At 48.1% G+C, this 16955-nt stretch overlaps 1 protein-coding gene across 3 annotated transcripts in view; it reads left to right on the plus strand.

Annotated features, from left to right (window-relative positions):
• The first annotated feature begins 7474 nt into the window (after window positions 1-7474).
• KANK3 (KN motif and ankyrin repeat domains 3) overlaps window positions 7475-16955 on the plus strand; it is a 33862-nt gene continuing 24381 nt past the window's right edge. For 2 of the 3 annotated variants that reach the window (XM_082206290.1, XM_082206289.1), the window contains exon 1: window positions 7881-7950. In XM_082206290.1, the coding sequence (XP_082062416.1) occupies window positions 7896-7950 (55 nt within the window). In that variant the 5' untranslated portion in view covers window positions 7881-7895. Of the gene's footprint in view, window positions 7584-7880; window positions 7951-16955 lie in introns of those variants that run through there. The other variant, XM_082206292.1, reaches the window with a different exon arrangement.

Here is a 16955-nt window from a genome sequence, read left to right on the forward strand (position 1 = left end):
TTTTAATAGGCTAGAGCCGCAAGGCACGCTGGGAAATGAAGGCGGCCGCCGCCGCCTCACAGTCCTAAGGCCGGAACCGCAAAGCACGCTGGGAAACGGAGTCAAGGCTCCCTGTGGGTGAACTAAGCTCTTTCGCCCAAACCGCAAGGCATGCTGGGAAACGGTGGGCTTATCCCAACCGACCGCGCGCGCAAGGCACGCCGGGAAATGGCCACTGGGACCGTCCCTCAGTGATTGCCCGATCTGTGTTGTTTTCTCTGTGCGTTTCCATGGTGATTTTCCCTCAGAAGTCAGAGGTCTCTTTCCCCGGCTCTTTCTGTCACGAATAACGGAGAGGGAGAGAGGGTGGCGCGCAAGGTACGCCGGGAAGTGGAGTTCCCTATGCGAACTTCCTCAGCGGGAGTTCTCTAGCGCATGGCATGCTGGGGCTTGAAGTACCCAGCCCCCGCGCAACGACCGACAGGGGAGGGCACAGCAAGGCACGCTGGGAAATGAGAGCGCGGCTTCGCTCTTACCACGGTGATTGATGGAACTCCTCAGAGCGCATGCGCGGAGCTGAAGGCACGTGGGGCAATGGAGTATTCCTTTAGAGGGCGCACGTGTGTAGGGCATTGTGCATCTTGGTGGCATCGAAGTAACTGGTGTCACTTATAAAATATATATTAAAATATATATTAAAATATATTTAGGTCCCTCTCTGTTTTATAAATGTTGCATTTAATTTATTGTAGATCATTGCATTTAATTTATTGTAGATTAATTCATACAGTATATAAAATGTATAAATGTTGTTGTTGTTTAGTTGTCGTCGACTCTTCGTGACCCCCTGGACCAGAGCACGCCAGGCCCTCCTGTCTTCCACTGCCTCCCACAGTTTGGTCAAACTCATGCTGGTAGCTTCGAGAACACTGTCCCACCATCTTGTCCTCTGTCGCCCCCTTCTCCTTGTGCCCTCCATCTTTCCCAACATCAGGGTCTTTTCCAGGGAGTCTTCTCTTCTCCTGAGGTGGCCAAAGTCTTGGAGTCTCAGCTTCAGGATCTGTCCTTTTCCCATCTTCCTTTACTTCCAGTGAGCACTCAGGGCTGATTTCCTTCACAATGGAGAGGTTTGATCTTCTCACAGTCCATGGGACTCTCAAGAGTCTCCTCCAGCACCATAATTCAAAAGCATCCATTCTTTGGCGATCAGCCTTCTTTATGGTCCAGCTCTCACTTCCACACATCACTACTGGGAAAACCATAGCTTTAACTATACGGACCTGTGGGTGCTAGACACCCTAAATTCCTGGGTCTAATAGGTGTGAGACTTTAATCAATGCTTGGAGTGTTAAAACCAGGAAATAGCCGGACCCTGTGTATTAGGCTCAGAGACCAGGGGCTGCCTTGAAGACCCCCCAAAGAGAGGGGGGAGAGGAGGTTGAGGGAGCACTCCACAAGTGAGGTGTTCAAAAAGGGGTGAGAGGCTACTGGCTCTGCAGTCAGTGGCTGACATAATTGGGCTCCTGAGCCCCACAGGGGTGCCAAAGTAGTTGGTCAAGGGAGCCATGGACTCAAAAGATTGAAAACCTTTGGTTTACGAGGCCAGTTCTGAGAAGCTAAGTTTCAGGGAACCAGGCAGAGGGCCTTCTCAGTGGTAGCGCCCGCCCTGTGGAACGCCCTCCCAGCAGATGTCAAAGAGAAGAACAACTACCAAACTTTTAGAAGACATCTGAAGGCAGCCCTGTTTAGGGAAGCTTTTAATGTTTGATGCATTACGGTATTTTAATATTTTTTTGGAAGCCGCCCAGAGTGGCTGGGGAAACCCCGCCCAATAGGCGGGGTATAAATAATAAATTATTATTATTTATTTTGTGGCTGAAAGTCTGGACTCCCACCAGGTTTTCTTCTCCCACCCCACCTCCTTTAAAATACTTTTGAGTCGCCAGTTGTTCTCTTCTTTGTAGTTTAAATCAGTCAAGTGGCCAATTTTATTTTGTTTTGCAGCAGAAAGCCCTTACTTCCACCAGGTTTCCTTCTTTTTTCACATTAGAACAGTTAAAGAGGTCAGTTTTCCTCCTCTTTGCAGCTTAAAACACTTAAATGGCCAGTTCAGATTCAGTTTGTGGTTGAAACTCAGGACTTCTGCCAGGTTTCCTTAAAAAACAACACCCTTTGAAATAGTTCTGGTCACCCGTTTTCCTTCTCCTTGAGGCTTTAACCATAGCTGTCAACGTTTTCCTTTCCTGGAAGGACAGATCCAAAGCTGAGGCTCCAAGACTTTGGCCACCTCATGAGAAGAGAAGACTCCCTGGGAAAGACCCTGATGTTGGGAAAGATGGAGGGCACAAGGAGAAGGGGACGACAGAGGATGAGATGGTGGGACAGTGTTCTCGAAGCTACCAGCATGAGTTTGACCAAACTGCGGGAGGCTGTGGAAGACAGGAGTGCCTGGCGTGCTCTGGTCCAGGGGGTCACAAAGAGGCGGACACGACTAAACAACTAAACAACAAAGCACCCACAGACTCATAATAACATGTTAAAAGATCTATACTGGCGGGTAGTCAGTAGCAGGCGTGTCCAGCATGAGGGGGGAGGAGCTGTTGCATGTGCATGACATCACACACATGACTTCCCACCCCCAAATCCAGCCAGGCTTGCAGGGACGTGTGAATGTCTTTGAGGATCGCCAGAGCACCTTCCCAGATGATACGGAACGGAAGGGGGGGGGCTCCTTTCCCCCTTCCTTCTAGGAACATCCGAGGCCCGCTTATTCCTATGGCCCCGCTTTAGCCAATCACAGCCATGCATTCGTCCTGCAGAAGCTAGCTCAGGGAGCTCCTGCACGCCTCATTTCACCCCTGACAAGCTGCTGACGGCCCCCCACGGCGAGAACAGTGGATCCGAAACCAGGGACCTCCTGTTACAATGTATCCATTCTGTTTCTGCTTTTGCCCTATAGTACAGAAGGGGTTTGAAATCATTGAAATCTTTAGAAATTGATATAAAATCAACCGTAACTCCGATTTCTTCGCTCTCAGTGTCATTCAACTCAGTTCCCCGTGGACTCCATGATGCTATCCCTACTTCCATAATCCCCGAAGCGGCAGGTCACGTACGCAGGAACTTCTTAATTCGCCAAACCTTCCCTCCAGGCAATATTAGGTGGCAGACGATGCATATCTCTGACCCATTGTCTTGCCACCACCGGTACTCAATAAATGTGTATCTATGTATATTTCCCGCTCCGCATATCCCCCCTCCCTCATCCGAAAATGCTAATTAATGTAATCCCACCTTTTCATAATGTATTCATGACGTGTAAAGTATATTCATGATGTAACTTGTGAAACCCAACCTTCCCATAATGTATTCGTGACGTTTCATGCACTGTATTCTGGGATATGGAGGGAAATTTCAAAAGTTCATGTCACCCCTTTCTCTGGGTTCAATCTCGCCTTGAACCCGTTGCGCAATAAACTTGGATCTTCTGCAGTTTGCTCCTGCGTCCGGCTGAGCTCATTTTCTTCCGCAGGGACCCACGGACTTAGTCCGATGAGCTGGGTGGCAGAGTAACCCCGCACCCAGATTTTAGCCATAACACAGATCACGGTGTGGAAAGTGGAGGGTGAAAATTGCCATGCCTTCCTCCCCACCTCATCCCCATAATGGGCTGGTGTTCACCAGAGGGGTGGGGTATGGGGGGGCGTCCCTCAATATTGGGGAGACTCATCCCCTGCCTAGAAATATTGAGGGGTCTGAAGCTGGTGTGATAGGAATTTTATGGTCTTAGATATATGGTAATGTTCATAACTGCACATACATAGATCAACACAGGAAGACCAACCTGGAACCATTTTGATTCCTAAACTGACCAAATCCTTTCTCTGCAAGGTTAAACTGGAAAAGCCTCCCCATTGTCACTTTCCTCATAAATCCTGTCTCAAGGATATGTCTGTTTGAATAAGGTGTGAGCCTGTGACCTGGCCCAGGAAATAAGTATTTTACCACTACAAAAGAATGGCCAGGCTCCCCAGGCAATCCAATCAAGTAACCTGCTAGACAGGAGATAAACAACAACAGGAGAAAAACTATATTAAAATTTCTGTGATGTAGGTGGGATGTATCTGAGGGGTGGTCTTAGGTTACACCTCTGATGTATGCATAATGTTTCTGGGGGTGGTCTTGATCTAGAGGATGGGAATTTCAAAAGTCTTTATAAGCCCTTGCACAGCAATTTTGGGGGGTCCTCTTCCTCTCTTGCTTGTGAGGAGAGCACCCTGTTGCAACAGATTAATAAAGATCAAGCTTACTAGCTGCTTTGCTTCTCAATATTCTCTGGTTGGCCTCTGTTATTTTCTCCTACCAACAGGGAACCTATGTAAGGACTCTATATGGGCTCTTGGATACCCCATAAGGGAAAAGGGCATATTTTTATTTACAACACTGGCTCCCTTGGTCAGTAGATGGTCAAAAGGGGAACGGAATGCAGAAGAATGGCAGATGAAGACGTTGGAGTTTTTGGAGCTGGCCGACCTGACTGGAAGAATCCGCGACCAGAAAGAAGAGATACAAGAGGATTGGAAGAAATTGAAAGAACATTTAGCTAAATATTGTGATATAAGATAAAGAGAAATTTATTGGAGGTAATAAATAGGCTTAGGAGTAGAATAAGAATATGTGGTGGTAAATATTAAGGATTAGAGTATTAATAAAGGAGAAGAGGTTAGTAAATGAAAGGAGTTAATATTATTAGAAATATGAATTTGGAGAACTGTTACACAGGTGATATAATGAAATTCAGAGGGGATTGGGGGAAGTCAGTTGTCAGTGTAATGAGAATTAGGCATTTAAAGATACAAATTTTCTTTGTATTTAGCTTTGTGTATTGTAGTGTTTTTCTTTCTTGTGTGTTGTGTTATGTCTTTTTTGTGATAAATGTGGAAAATCAATAAAAAAATTGGGAAGAAAAAAGGGGAACGGAATGGAAAGTTGAAGGCTGTTGATCATAAAATGGGGAGCAGGGGGTGGGGAGATTGGATTGAATAGGAGGATTGTTTTCCCAAAATCGCAGCCCTTTCAATACATATGTGCATGAAAGGCCCTTTGATAATGTGTGGTGTACTGCTCTCAGATGGTTCTAAAAACGGATGCTTCCTCCTGCCGTTCCTATGTTCCCCTGGCAGAACTTCCCGGTTCTGAAAGACAAGGGCTGTTCTTTGCGGCGAACCAACTTGGCTATTTCCCTCTCTGTCTGAAATGTCAAAGGGGCGTTGTGGCAGGGCTGGTGAGATAATCATGTTTTCTGTGCCCCAAAGGCAGTGCCTTTCCCAGCGTTGCACATAAAGCGCAAAAGCTTTCAGAGCCTGGATGAAGACGCAAAGCAACGTAGAAGAGATGGGGAAAGTCCATAGCGTCAGTCCCAGCTTCACCATCAGGAACCTCTAGGTGGGCCTAGCGAAGACCCCTTTCTAAAACCTTGGAGAACCAGATGTGGAGAGGTCAGATCCACATCCAGATCTTTAAAGCATTGGTTTTAGGGTAGCACAGCCACACACAGAGCCATAACAATAATAATACTAACAGGTACCTGCTGAGAACATCCATAAAAAAGCAACTGTACCCATTCAGGAAGCGGAAATATCATCTCAGCAATGCATACCTGAAAAACATTGTTTGCTTGGGTGTATGATTTACCCAGGGACACAGGTGGCGCTGTGGGTTAAACCACAGAGCCTAGGGCTCGCAGATCAGAAGGTTGGAGGTTCGAATCCCCACGACGGGGTGAGCTCCCCTGCTAGCAGGCAGTCTCCCCTCTTCCAAAATTGCAAACTCAAGACTTAATGCGAGGGCAGGGTCTGGCCCACCGAGGATCTCTGTGGGAGTGATCCAGCCCATGCCTGGTAAGCCTTGCTGATCCCTGGCCTAGGGCCTCTCTTGATCTATATCCCGCCCTGAATTCCCATCATCCCTGACCACTGGTCCTGTTAGCTAGGGATCGTGGGAGGTTTTTTTTTAATAAACTTTTTTATTTATACTAGAATAAAAACAACACAAATACCAAATTACACACAAATTACAAAAATAACCATAGAAACATAATTTTCTTAGCAAACAATAAAACATCTATTGGTCTTAACACTAAAGACCCAACCTCCCATCTATTCCATATTTCAAACTCATATTACTTATTGCCAATACACACTTTTATCATAATTAAACTTATTCTCAATAAATCTATATCTACCTTGCAACTATTACTGAAGTTCCTCAAATGCTGCAACACAATTTAAACGACTATATTTATTTTTCAGATATTCTTTGAAAACCTCCCATTTTGAAACAAATTCCTGTTTTGATTTATTCTTTATTTTTTCTGATAAACCATCTAATTCGGCATATTCTGTCAGCTTTTGGATCCAATCTTGTACAGAGGGGATTTCATTACTCTTCTATTTTGTTGCGATCAAAACTCTTGCTGCCGCCGTTGCATATAAAAAGATACCCTTCCTCTTTTGTGGAATATCCAAATCTGTTATTCCGGGATCGTGGGAGTTGTAGTCCCAAAACAGCTGGAGGGCCAAGTTTGGCCATCACTGATTTAAACCTTTCAGTATGGTGTAGCATAGCATACTATCCAGATCGGAAAAGATAAAGGCTCCTTTGTCTTGGGGAGGAGATGAGAGTTTGCTTATCTCAAATCAGATTCAGTCCAGTGGCGTAGCGTGGGGGGTGCAGGGGGGGCCGGCCACACCGGGCGCAACATCTGGGGGTTAGGGGCGCAAATTACTTGCCTTGCCCCGGGTGCTGACAACCCATGCTACGCCACTGATTCAGTCTCCAAATGAGATTACCCCGCAAAAGCAAGCAGCAGTGGCGTAGCGTGGGGGGTGCAGGGGGGCCCGGCCGCACCGGGCGCAACATCTGGGGGTTAGGGTTAGGGGGCGCAAATCCACGGGTTAGGGGGCGCAAATTACTTGACTTGCCCCGGGTGCTGACAACCCACGCTACGCCACTGGCAAGCAGACACCTCTCATTGAGTTTGCATACATACTTAAGGTACATATGCAAGAAAAAATATATTTTGGGAATGATTCCTGCATTGTTTTAAGCTTTCTGGGTATCCCATGATCACATAAAGAAGGAGTGTTCCATGTTTTAAATCAAGCAGTGCAAGGAGTTATTTCTGTTTGTTTTCCAATGTATCCATAAAAAAAAAGCTCGGTGCGGTGCAGTGGCGTAGCGTGGGTTGTCAGCACCCGGGGCAAAGCAAGTAATTTGCGCCCCCTAACCCGTGGATTTGCGCCCCCTAACCCCCAGATGTTGAGCCCGGTGCGGCCGGCCCCCCCTGCACCCCCCACGCTATGCCACTGGTGCGGTGAGAGCCAATTTTTATTCTGAAAGTGTGGGGAAGAGAGCCAGCGTCTCAGGCTGAAAGCCTCCACCTTTCTCCAAAAAGTCCCCTTTGGGCCAGGCAGTCTCCGCCCTCCATTGTTAATTGGCCAGATGTTCTCGCAGCCCAGCCGCTGCCTCCTGCGCGTCTTTCGTCCCGGGTGGCTCCCGGAGCAGCTGCGCGACGCTGCGATGCGCTGAGCCGGAGGCGGCAGGTAAGGCGGAATGCGGAAGGGGGAAAGGCGCACGGGCGCAACTCCGGCGCGGATGGGTCTTCTGGGCACACCTGGTCCTGGGATCCTGGCCCCGGGTCAGCCAGTGCTGGTCTACTCGGAAGCCCATCCCACTGTCTCCAATGGATCTTGCTCCCGCTGGACAAAGCGCGATTTCCCAGCCTTAAAGCTGTTGCGCTCTGTGGGTTGACTTGGGAGTCAAGCCACTGAGTTTGCCGTGCGCACAGCGGGCTGGACGACAGACAGGGCTTGCTTCCCGGCCTGTCAACTCCAGCGGGTCTCCTCTGAGCAAGGATGAGCTCGGTGGAACTTGGAACTTTTTGGAGACGGCGCTGCGTAGGATCTGGCAGTGAGTCTCCGTAAGCGCATTGAACGCCGAGGGTTTTGATTCTGGGTAATCCCGTATAGAACTGTGCTGTGTAGACGAAATTCTCTCTTTTTTATAGATGATATTTATTAAGGTTTCAAAAAAGAAAGAAAGATTACATAGATAAGAAGAAAAGAAAAAAAATAAAGAAAAGAAAAAATACAAAATACAGGGGGGGCGGGACACTTAAAACAAATCAATCTTTCCATGCCTTACATTTCATTTCCTTGCTTCCCTGACCTCCTCACACCTCCCTTTTTTGTATTCCAGTTCAATTGGTTAATTCAGCAATTCCTTTCCCTCTTTGTTTTTGTCTTAATCCTTTAACTTAATATATTATAACTTTGGATTCTCACCTGTTAACAATCCATTTTTACATACACCTTTATAACATTGCTGCTAAAACCACTTAACTTCATTCTGACATCATTCTAACATTCATTAATTTTGCAGTATTTCTGTAAATAGTCTTTAAATTTCTTCCAGTCTTCTTCCACCGACTCTTCTCCCTGGTCTCGGATTCTGCCAGTCATTTCCGCCAGTTCCATGTAGTCCATCACCTTCATCTGCCACTCTTCCAGAGTGGGTAAATCTTGTGTCTTCCAATACTTTGCAATAAGTATTCTTGCTGCTGTTGTGGCATACTGTGGTGACGAAATTCTCTCCACACTTACTTTGGGAGTAAGCTCATCTGTAGTGTTGGATTCCTCGCAACACAGGAATCTCACATCCTGAGACTTGGTTTTGAGCGTCTATGACTGGACTGTCTTCTTAAATTAGTAGGACTCTGAGGTGGGATTCTGGTACTACCACCAATCACCCTGGTATTTTTGCAAGTGGAGTTTTAGAATCACCACTCAAACCACCTTTTCACTTCTGAGTTCTCAAGTTATTCTTCTGGACTCAAGTTATTCTGGGAACAGGACCAAACCAGGATAGCTGCATTGAGTGGCGGGAGTCTTGGAAGAGCACCTGATGGTTAGCCCAACATTTCAGGGGGTCAGACTAGATGACCATTGGGGGTCCCTTCCAACTCCACAGTTCCATGATTCTATTAATATTCAGCCAGCCGTGAACTCAGGTAAAAGAGTCAAGCTGTGGGTCACACGGGAGTGTGTGAGAGAGCTTTAAATTATTCCATTTTTCCTTCTTTCTCTCTGGCACCAGATGGTTTAATTGCCTTGGCAGCTTTCCACACTGGTTCCTGACTGCTCACTAGAAGAGGAAGCCGGTTTCCTGTCTGCCTTGGACCCCAAGGCTGATAAATCAAGAGTTTTACCGCTCAGGGGAAAGTGTTGCAGGGAGGCAGGACAGTTGTCCAAAGATAAAAGCTGAGATTGTCATCTCTGGGTGGGAGATGGGAGGGGTGTCAATTTCTCACATTGTCTCTTTTTTTAAAAAAGAAATTTATTTATTTGGGTTTTCAAATTGAATTTTTACAGAGATATACCCAACATTAAAAAAAAAAAAACAAATTTCCAATGAATCTTCTGGACTTCCATCCAGGTCCTATTGTTAATCATTTCCTCCTGCATCTTTTATGATGGTGCAAATCTTTTACATCTCCACTGTGTCCAGAATTCACTCTTAAACGACAAGTGCTATTCCAACCCTACTAACGATTTTAACTGTTTACAAAGGTCTTTAAGGTAAGTTATAAATTTTCCCCATTCCTTATTAAAATTTTGGTCTTCCTTCCTTATTTCTGATTCCTCCAGTCATTTTAGCCATTTCAGCATAGTCCATCAACTTCATCTGCCATTATTCTCTGGTAGCGACTTTATCTCCTTTATCCCCGACAGACAGCTTCTCAACCTCTGTTTAGAATCATCCAGCAGAGAGCGAACAACCTTCCAGTGGAGTCTGTTCCATTTTCAAACAGCTCCTCCTCTCAGCAGGGAGATTTTAACATTTTATCATTCCTGAATAGCTGTGTGACGCAGCAGCAAAAAAGGCTAAGGCTATTCTAGGTTACCTAAAACAAGTGCACAGATCAAGGTGTGGTCAGACCAGTCCTGTGTCCAGTTCTGGGTGCCACAATTTAAGAAGGATATTGACAAGTTGGAAGTTGTGCGAAGGAGGGCGACCAAGATGATCGAAAGGTCTGGAAACCATGCCTTATGAGAAATGGTTGAAGGAGCTGGGTGTGTTTAGCCTGGAGAAGAGGAGACCGCAGGGAGATGGGGAGTTGTGGGTCTGAGCCCTAGTAAAGGTAAAGGTAAAGGGACCCCTGACCATTAGGTCCAGTCGCGGATGACTCTGGGGTTGCAGCGCTCATCTCGCTTTATTGGCCGAGGGAGCCGGTGTACAGCTTCCGGGTCATGTGGCCAGCATGACTAAGCCGCTTCTGGCGAACCAGAGCAGCGCACGGAAACACCGTTTACCTTCCCGCTGGAGTGGTACCTATTTATCTACTTGCACTTTGACGTGTTTTCGAACCGCTAGGTTGGCAGGAGCTGGGACCGAGCAACGGGAGCTCACCCCGGCATTGCGGGGATTCGAACTGCTGACCTTCTGATCGGCAAGCCCTAGGCTCTGTGGTTTAACCCACAGCGCCACCCACGTCTGAACCCTACCTTGGATAAAAGATTCCTGCACTGCAGGCGGTTGGACTAGTCACTAGAAAACCCTTAGGGTCCCTTTCAATTCTACAAGTCTATGATTCTATGAAAAGATGAGGTGAAGGACATCTCTGGAGTGAGTTTCCTTTGCAGCTTCTAATGAGCATAATTGGTGAATTTTATTATTTCGGTCACAGACCAGTTCCAGCCCACATACAATATCAAGGAAGTCATAAAACACAATAGGGATACATTTGAATTTGCAATTTTGCTTTGCAAAAGCTCCCAATTTGTTGCAAGATAACACTTAACAATTTTAGTATAAATAAAGCTGTGGGTTAAACCACAGAGCCTAGGACTTGCCGATCAGAAGGCTGGCGCTTCGAATCCCCGCCACGGGGTGAGCTCCCATTGCTCGGTCCCTGCTCCTGCCCACCTAGCAGTTCGAAAGCACGTCAAAGTGCAAGTAGATAAATAGGTACTGCTCCGGTGGGAAGGTAAACGGCGTTTCCGTGCGCTGCTCTGGTTCGCCAGAAGCGGCTTAGTCCTGCTGGCCACATGACCCGGAAGCTGCACGCCGGCTCCCTCGGCCAATAAAGCGAGATGAGCGCTGCAACCCCAGAGTCAGTCACGACTGGACCTAATGGTCAGGGGTCCCTTTACCTTTACCTTTATTTTATTTAAAGCCGTTTACCAAAAACAACACCCCATTAAACCTATCAATAAAAGACAGTTAAAAACTGGTGTCTTAAAAAAACTTCAAAACTAATTAAAACCAACCATAAGCTAGAAGTTTGTAAGGCATGGAACTTCTGTGCGTCAGGGCAGATTTGCCTAAACAAACAAAGATGTTTTCAGCAGACCCCGGAAAGTGTGCAACAACGGCATGTGTACTCTGATGTCAGAGAACTGTAGAATTGCAGAGCTGGATCTCTGAGAGTCATCTAAGTCTAACCTGTGCAACGCAGGAATCTCAAATGAGGAATCCATGGCCCATTTCAACTGGCAGGGAATTCCGAGGTGTAGCTGCTGCCACGCTAAAACTCAGAGTTTCAATTCTCCCTGGCCATTGGCCATGCTGGCTGGAGCTGTTGTGAGATGTAGTTCAGCAAGGACCAGTGGCGTAGCGTGGGGGGTGCAGGGGGGGGCGGCTGCACCGGGCGCAACATCTGGGGGTTAGGGTTAGGGGGCGCAAATCCATGGGTTAGGGGACGCAAATTACTTGCCTTGCCCCGGGTGCTGACAACCCACGCTACGCCACTGGCAAGGACCTAGACCAGGGGTCAGCAAACGTTTTCAGCAGGGGGCCGGTCCACTGTCCCTCAAACCTTGTGGGGGGCCGGCTATATTTTTTGCGGGGGGGAAATGAACAAATTCCTATGCCCCACAAATATCCCAGAGATGCTTTTTAAATCAAAGCACACATTCTACTCATGTAAGAACACCAGGCAGGCTCCACAAATAACCCAGAGATGCACTGTAAATAAAAGGACACATCCTGCTCCTGTAAAAACACGCTGATTCCCGGACCGTCCGTGGGCCAGATTTAGAAGGCGGTTGGGCCGAATCCGGCCCCCGGGCCTTAGTTTGCCTACCCATGACCTGGAGGGTCTAAGGCTCCCCTCCCAGACACACCTGCACTGCACCCTTAAAGGTGGGAAGACAGGGACCTGCAAAATGGGGGGGGGGAGCAAATATATGTGGCAGCTTTCTGCTCGCACCCGTGCTTTTCAGTAAGGGTGTGCTGCTACCAATTACGAGCCTTGGCCCAGCCGGCGGTTAGTCTGCTGTCTGTTTGCACTCCAGGAAGCCTGTGATGTCGCCCGGCCGCTGATCTTGGCAGTCGTGCCGAGCAAGACAATGGTTTTCTTCCCACAACGGATGGAGGCCTCTGTAATTTCCCTTCTCTTACGGAAGCTGGGATTCTTCCCACCCCTGTCTCACTTCCTTTCATGGGGTTTATTTTCCATGTGCCCCACTCCTCCTCCCTCTTCTGGGAAGCCCATCCTGCCTGGCGGGGGGGTTTCACGGGAGCCGCGCTCCTTATTTCCCCCCGTTTGTTTTTATTCCTGACATCTTAGACCCCATCAGTTTTCTCCAAGCAGCCCAATACAGTGGTACCTCGGGTTAAGTACTTAATTCGTTCCGGAGGTCCGTACTTAACCTGAAACTGTTCTTAACCTGAAGCACCACTTTAGCTAATGGGGCCTCCTGCTGCTGCCGCGCCGCCAGAGCACAATTTCTGTTCTCATCTTGAAGCAAAGTTCTTAACCTGAAGCACTATTTCTGGGTTAGCGGAGTCTGTAACCTGAAGCATATGTAACCCGAGGTACCACTGTACATGATTTTTCCACCTCTTTAATTCCCACAAAAACCCTGTGACGTAGCTTTAGGCAGAGGGGCAGTGACTGGCCCCTAAGGTCACACCTGGTCTGTCCCAGTAACAACAACAACAACAACTTATTTATACCCCGCTGTGTTTCCTCAGCAACTCTGGGCGGCTCCCAACAGAATATTAAAAACATGATAAAACATCAAACATTAAAAACATCCCTAAACAGGGTTGCCTTCAGATGTCTTCTAATAGTCAGATAGTTCTTTATCTCCTTGACATCTGAAGGGAAGGCGTTCCACAGAGAGGGCGCCACCACCGAGAAGGCCCTCTGCCTGGTTCCCTGTAACTTGGCTTCTCGCAGCGAGGGAACCGCTAGAAGGCCCTTGGCGCTGGACCTCAGTGTCCGGGCAGAATGATGGGGGTGGAGACGCTCCTTCAGGTCTACTGGGCCATTTAGGGCTTTAAAGGTCAGCACCAACACTTTGAATTGTGCTCGGAATTATGTGTAGTCGGTCACTCTAACCACTATGCCACTCTGGTTCGGACAAGCAAAACAGTTTCAGAATTGGTGCAAGGCGTGAGCTGGTCCCTGGAGATACAGGCTTCCATAGGAAATGGCCTACTTGTGCTGGAAACATGAACTGGGTTGCAAAAGGGCGATGGGTCAATATATCTGTCTGCTTAAGAGACCATATAACACCGGTCTTGAAAGACCTACATTGGCTCCCAGGACGTTTCCAAGCACAATTCAAAGTGTTGGTGCTGACCTTCAAAGCCCTAAATGGTGCCCCATGATCTCCTGTAGCTGGCCACCCAATTTAGCAATCTTCATTCCGCCCCTCTCCACAACATACACACTGCCACACCTTGGATGATACCCTGAGCCACTTCCACGCCTGTGATCTGTATCCAGTGATGTTCAGTGAAATCTATTGCTTTGTGTGGGGCTCTCTGGGCGACGTGGGATCTGGACTCGGCTTGTGTTTTCATTGGCCCTGGAGTTATCTAGAAAGTAACCTGCTTTTGAGCTGATAAGGTGGGGCTGGCTTTCGGCTGGCTTCTCCCCACCCATTCCTTTTGGCTCACAGCACTGGGGACAGTTATTTTCCCACCCACACCGTTCTTTGCTGGCGGAGAGGTCCTACTCCATCTGGGCTCAATGCTTGCAGCGCCGACAGACAATGAGATCACTTCCTGGCCCAGATCCAGTCCCAGAATCTGCTCCCTGCGACTTCCGGTCGTTCCCAGAGAGCTCGGCCACTTTGAATGCTTCCCAGGGTCTCCGTGTTTCTAAAACGATTTTGAATTCTGCACTGGCGACCTGACTCAATGTTGTTGTTACAATGGGAAGAATTCCGAAACCAGTACAATGCCAAGTGAGCCGTTTTGCCCAATTCGGGGCATGCTGGTGATGTTGTGGGGCAGGAGTTTAGAATCATAGAATTGTTGGAAGGGGTTCCATCTAACCTAAGGCCCAGGGGCCGGATGCAGCCCAATCGCCTTCTCAATCCGGCCTGCGGACGGTCCGGGAATCAGCGTGTTTTTTACATGAGTAGAATGTGTCCTTTTATTTAAAATGCATCTCTGGGTTATTGTGGGGCATAGGAATTTGTTCATATTTCCCCCCCAAAATATAATCTGGCCCCCCCAGGAGGTCTGAGGGATGGTGGACCGGCCCCCTGCTGAAAAAGGTTGCTGACCCCTGGTCTAATCCAACCCCCTGCAATGCTGGAATCTCAGCGAAAGCATCCCTGACAGATGACCACCCAACCTCTGCTTAAAAATTTCCAAGGAAGGAGAGTCCACCACCTTCTGAGGAAGACCATTCCACTGTTGAACAGCTCTTACCATCAGAAAGCTCTTCCTAATGTTGAGTTGGAAACTCCTGTCTTGTAACTTGGATCCACCAGTTTAGGTTCTGCCCTCTGGAGCACTAGAAAACGGTCTTGTTCCATCATGGTGGCAGACAGTGGCGTAGCGTGAGGGGTGCAGGGGGGGCCGGCCGCACCGGGTGCAACATCTGGGGGTTAGGGTTAGGGGGCGCAAATCCATGGGTTAGGGGGCGCAAATTACTTGCCTTGCCCCGGGTGCTGACAACCCACGCTACGCCACTGGTGGCAGATCATAGTTGTGGCTGGTAGCCCTCAACAGCCCCCATGAATCTGTCTAATCCTCTTTTAAAGCCATCTTTAGGGACGCGGGTGGCGCTGTGGGTTAAACCACAGAGCCTAGGGCTTGCCGATCGGAAGGTCGGAGGTTTGAATCCCCATGACGGGGTGAGCTCCCGTTGCTCAGTCCCTGCTCCTGCCAACCTAGCAGTTCGAAAGCACGTCAAAGTGCAAGTAGATAAATAGGTACCCCTCCGCCGGGAAGGTAAACGGTGTTTCCGTGTGCTGCTCTGGTTCGCCAGAAGAGGCTTAGTCGAACTGCCGACCTTCTGATCAGCAAATCCTAGGCTGTGTGGTTTAACCCACAGCGCCACCCGCGTCCCAAATCCTATTGAACTCAGTAGGACTAGTTCTGAGTAAAAATGTGTAGGATTGCGGTGTGAGGCTGCCCAGTCTTGCCTAGGTACCTGGGAGTCAGCTCCATTGAATACAGTGGGACTTACTCCTGAGTAGACACTGTAAGTCTCCATTTACAATAAAGGAATAAACACTGCAATGGAATAATTTAAGGTGGATGGGTGACTTTTCCCTTCAAAATTATAGGAAGGGCTTCATATGACAGCTTCACCGTTCCCTTCATTTGGTCAGGGATTTTATTTTCAGGATAAACAGGGCTCCGTTTTCACCCCTACACACGCAAGCGCAAACTTTTAATTGTTCTCCGAGACATGGAGGGAAAGGTAAATTCAGGGACATTCAGGGATCAAATCGGAATCTGTGATGGCTCTTGTAATTCCGGGGCTGTCCCTGGGAAATCGGGACGCTTGGAAAATTTCAGCTTAGGCAGAAAGGTACCGTATTTTTCCGCTCTATAAGACACACCAGACCACAAGACGCACCTAGTTTTTGGAGGAGGAAAACAAGTAAAAAAATATTCTGAATCTCACAAGCCAGAACAGCAAGAGGGATCTCTGCGCAGTGAAAGCAGCAATCCCTCTTGCTGTTCTGGCTTCTGGGATAGCTGCGCAGCCTGCATTCGCTCCATAAGACGCGCACACACATTTCCCTTTACTTTTTAGGAGGGAAAAAGTGAGTCTTATAGAGCAAAAAATACGGTATTTGTCCCAAGGAAGGTTCTCCAGCTGAGAGATGGTTCTCTGTCCTGTCCCTCTTATTATTTTCATTTTGCTGTTCCCCCTGGTCTGGGGATTTTGAAAAGGCCTCATTCCTGGCATTTCGAGGGAAGAGGCAGGCAGCGCTGTTTTCGAAGGGCCCTTCATCTCCGCAAGGGAAGCTAATTTTAGAACGTGTGATTGATTGATGCTGCCCAGCCGAGAAGCAGCAGCCAGCGTCTGAAAGCGCTCCAAAGTGGCAGGAAATGGTCCCAGAGACCGCTTTGGAGAATGCCATGCCCGGTTAGTGCTGTCGTTCCAAACACGTCCGCTGTCCTGATTCATGCAAGCATGCAAGGCGTACTTTAATGACACACACACACATATGAATTCCCGTCTGTGTTCTGTTAACGGAAAAATCCGAGGGCTCCCTTGGACAAAAACAAAGACACCAAGCAGGATAACTTGGAGCAAAACAGCAGCCTGTAGGCTTGGCCTTTATTGAACTGTTGCAACAGGGTGCTCCCCTCACTTGCAGGAGAGAGGAAGGACCCAGAAAAAATGGTGTGCACGGTCTTATAAAGACTTTTGAAATTCCCATCCTGTAGATCAAACCCACCCCCAGAAACATCATGCATACATCACAGAAAGGAGGGGTTGTGGTGGTAACCTGAGTGTCCTGTCACCTGGCTGGTTCCCTCTTTCCCCCTCCCCATGAGTACTTTCCAGGTGACAGAGTGACAGAGTCTGCAATTTCCTACCCCCAGAGGGAAGAGCTGATTATTGTCCTTTGTTCCAGTCTGTGCTGAATCCACTCCCATATGCAAGTTCTTTGTGACATTGATGGTCTTCTGTCTAGGACCATCAGGGT

The sequence above is a fragment of the Podarcis vaucheri genome (assembly GCF_965113315.1).
Source record: "Podarcis vaucheri genome assembly, chromosome: 18".
Classification (NCBI taxonomy): domain Eukaryota; kingdom Metazoa; phylum Chordata; class Lepidosauria; order Squamata; family Lacertidae; genus Podarcis; species Podarcis vaucheri.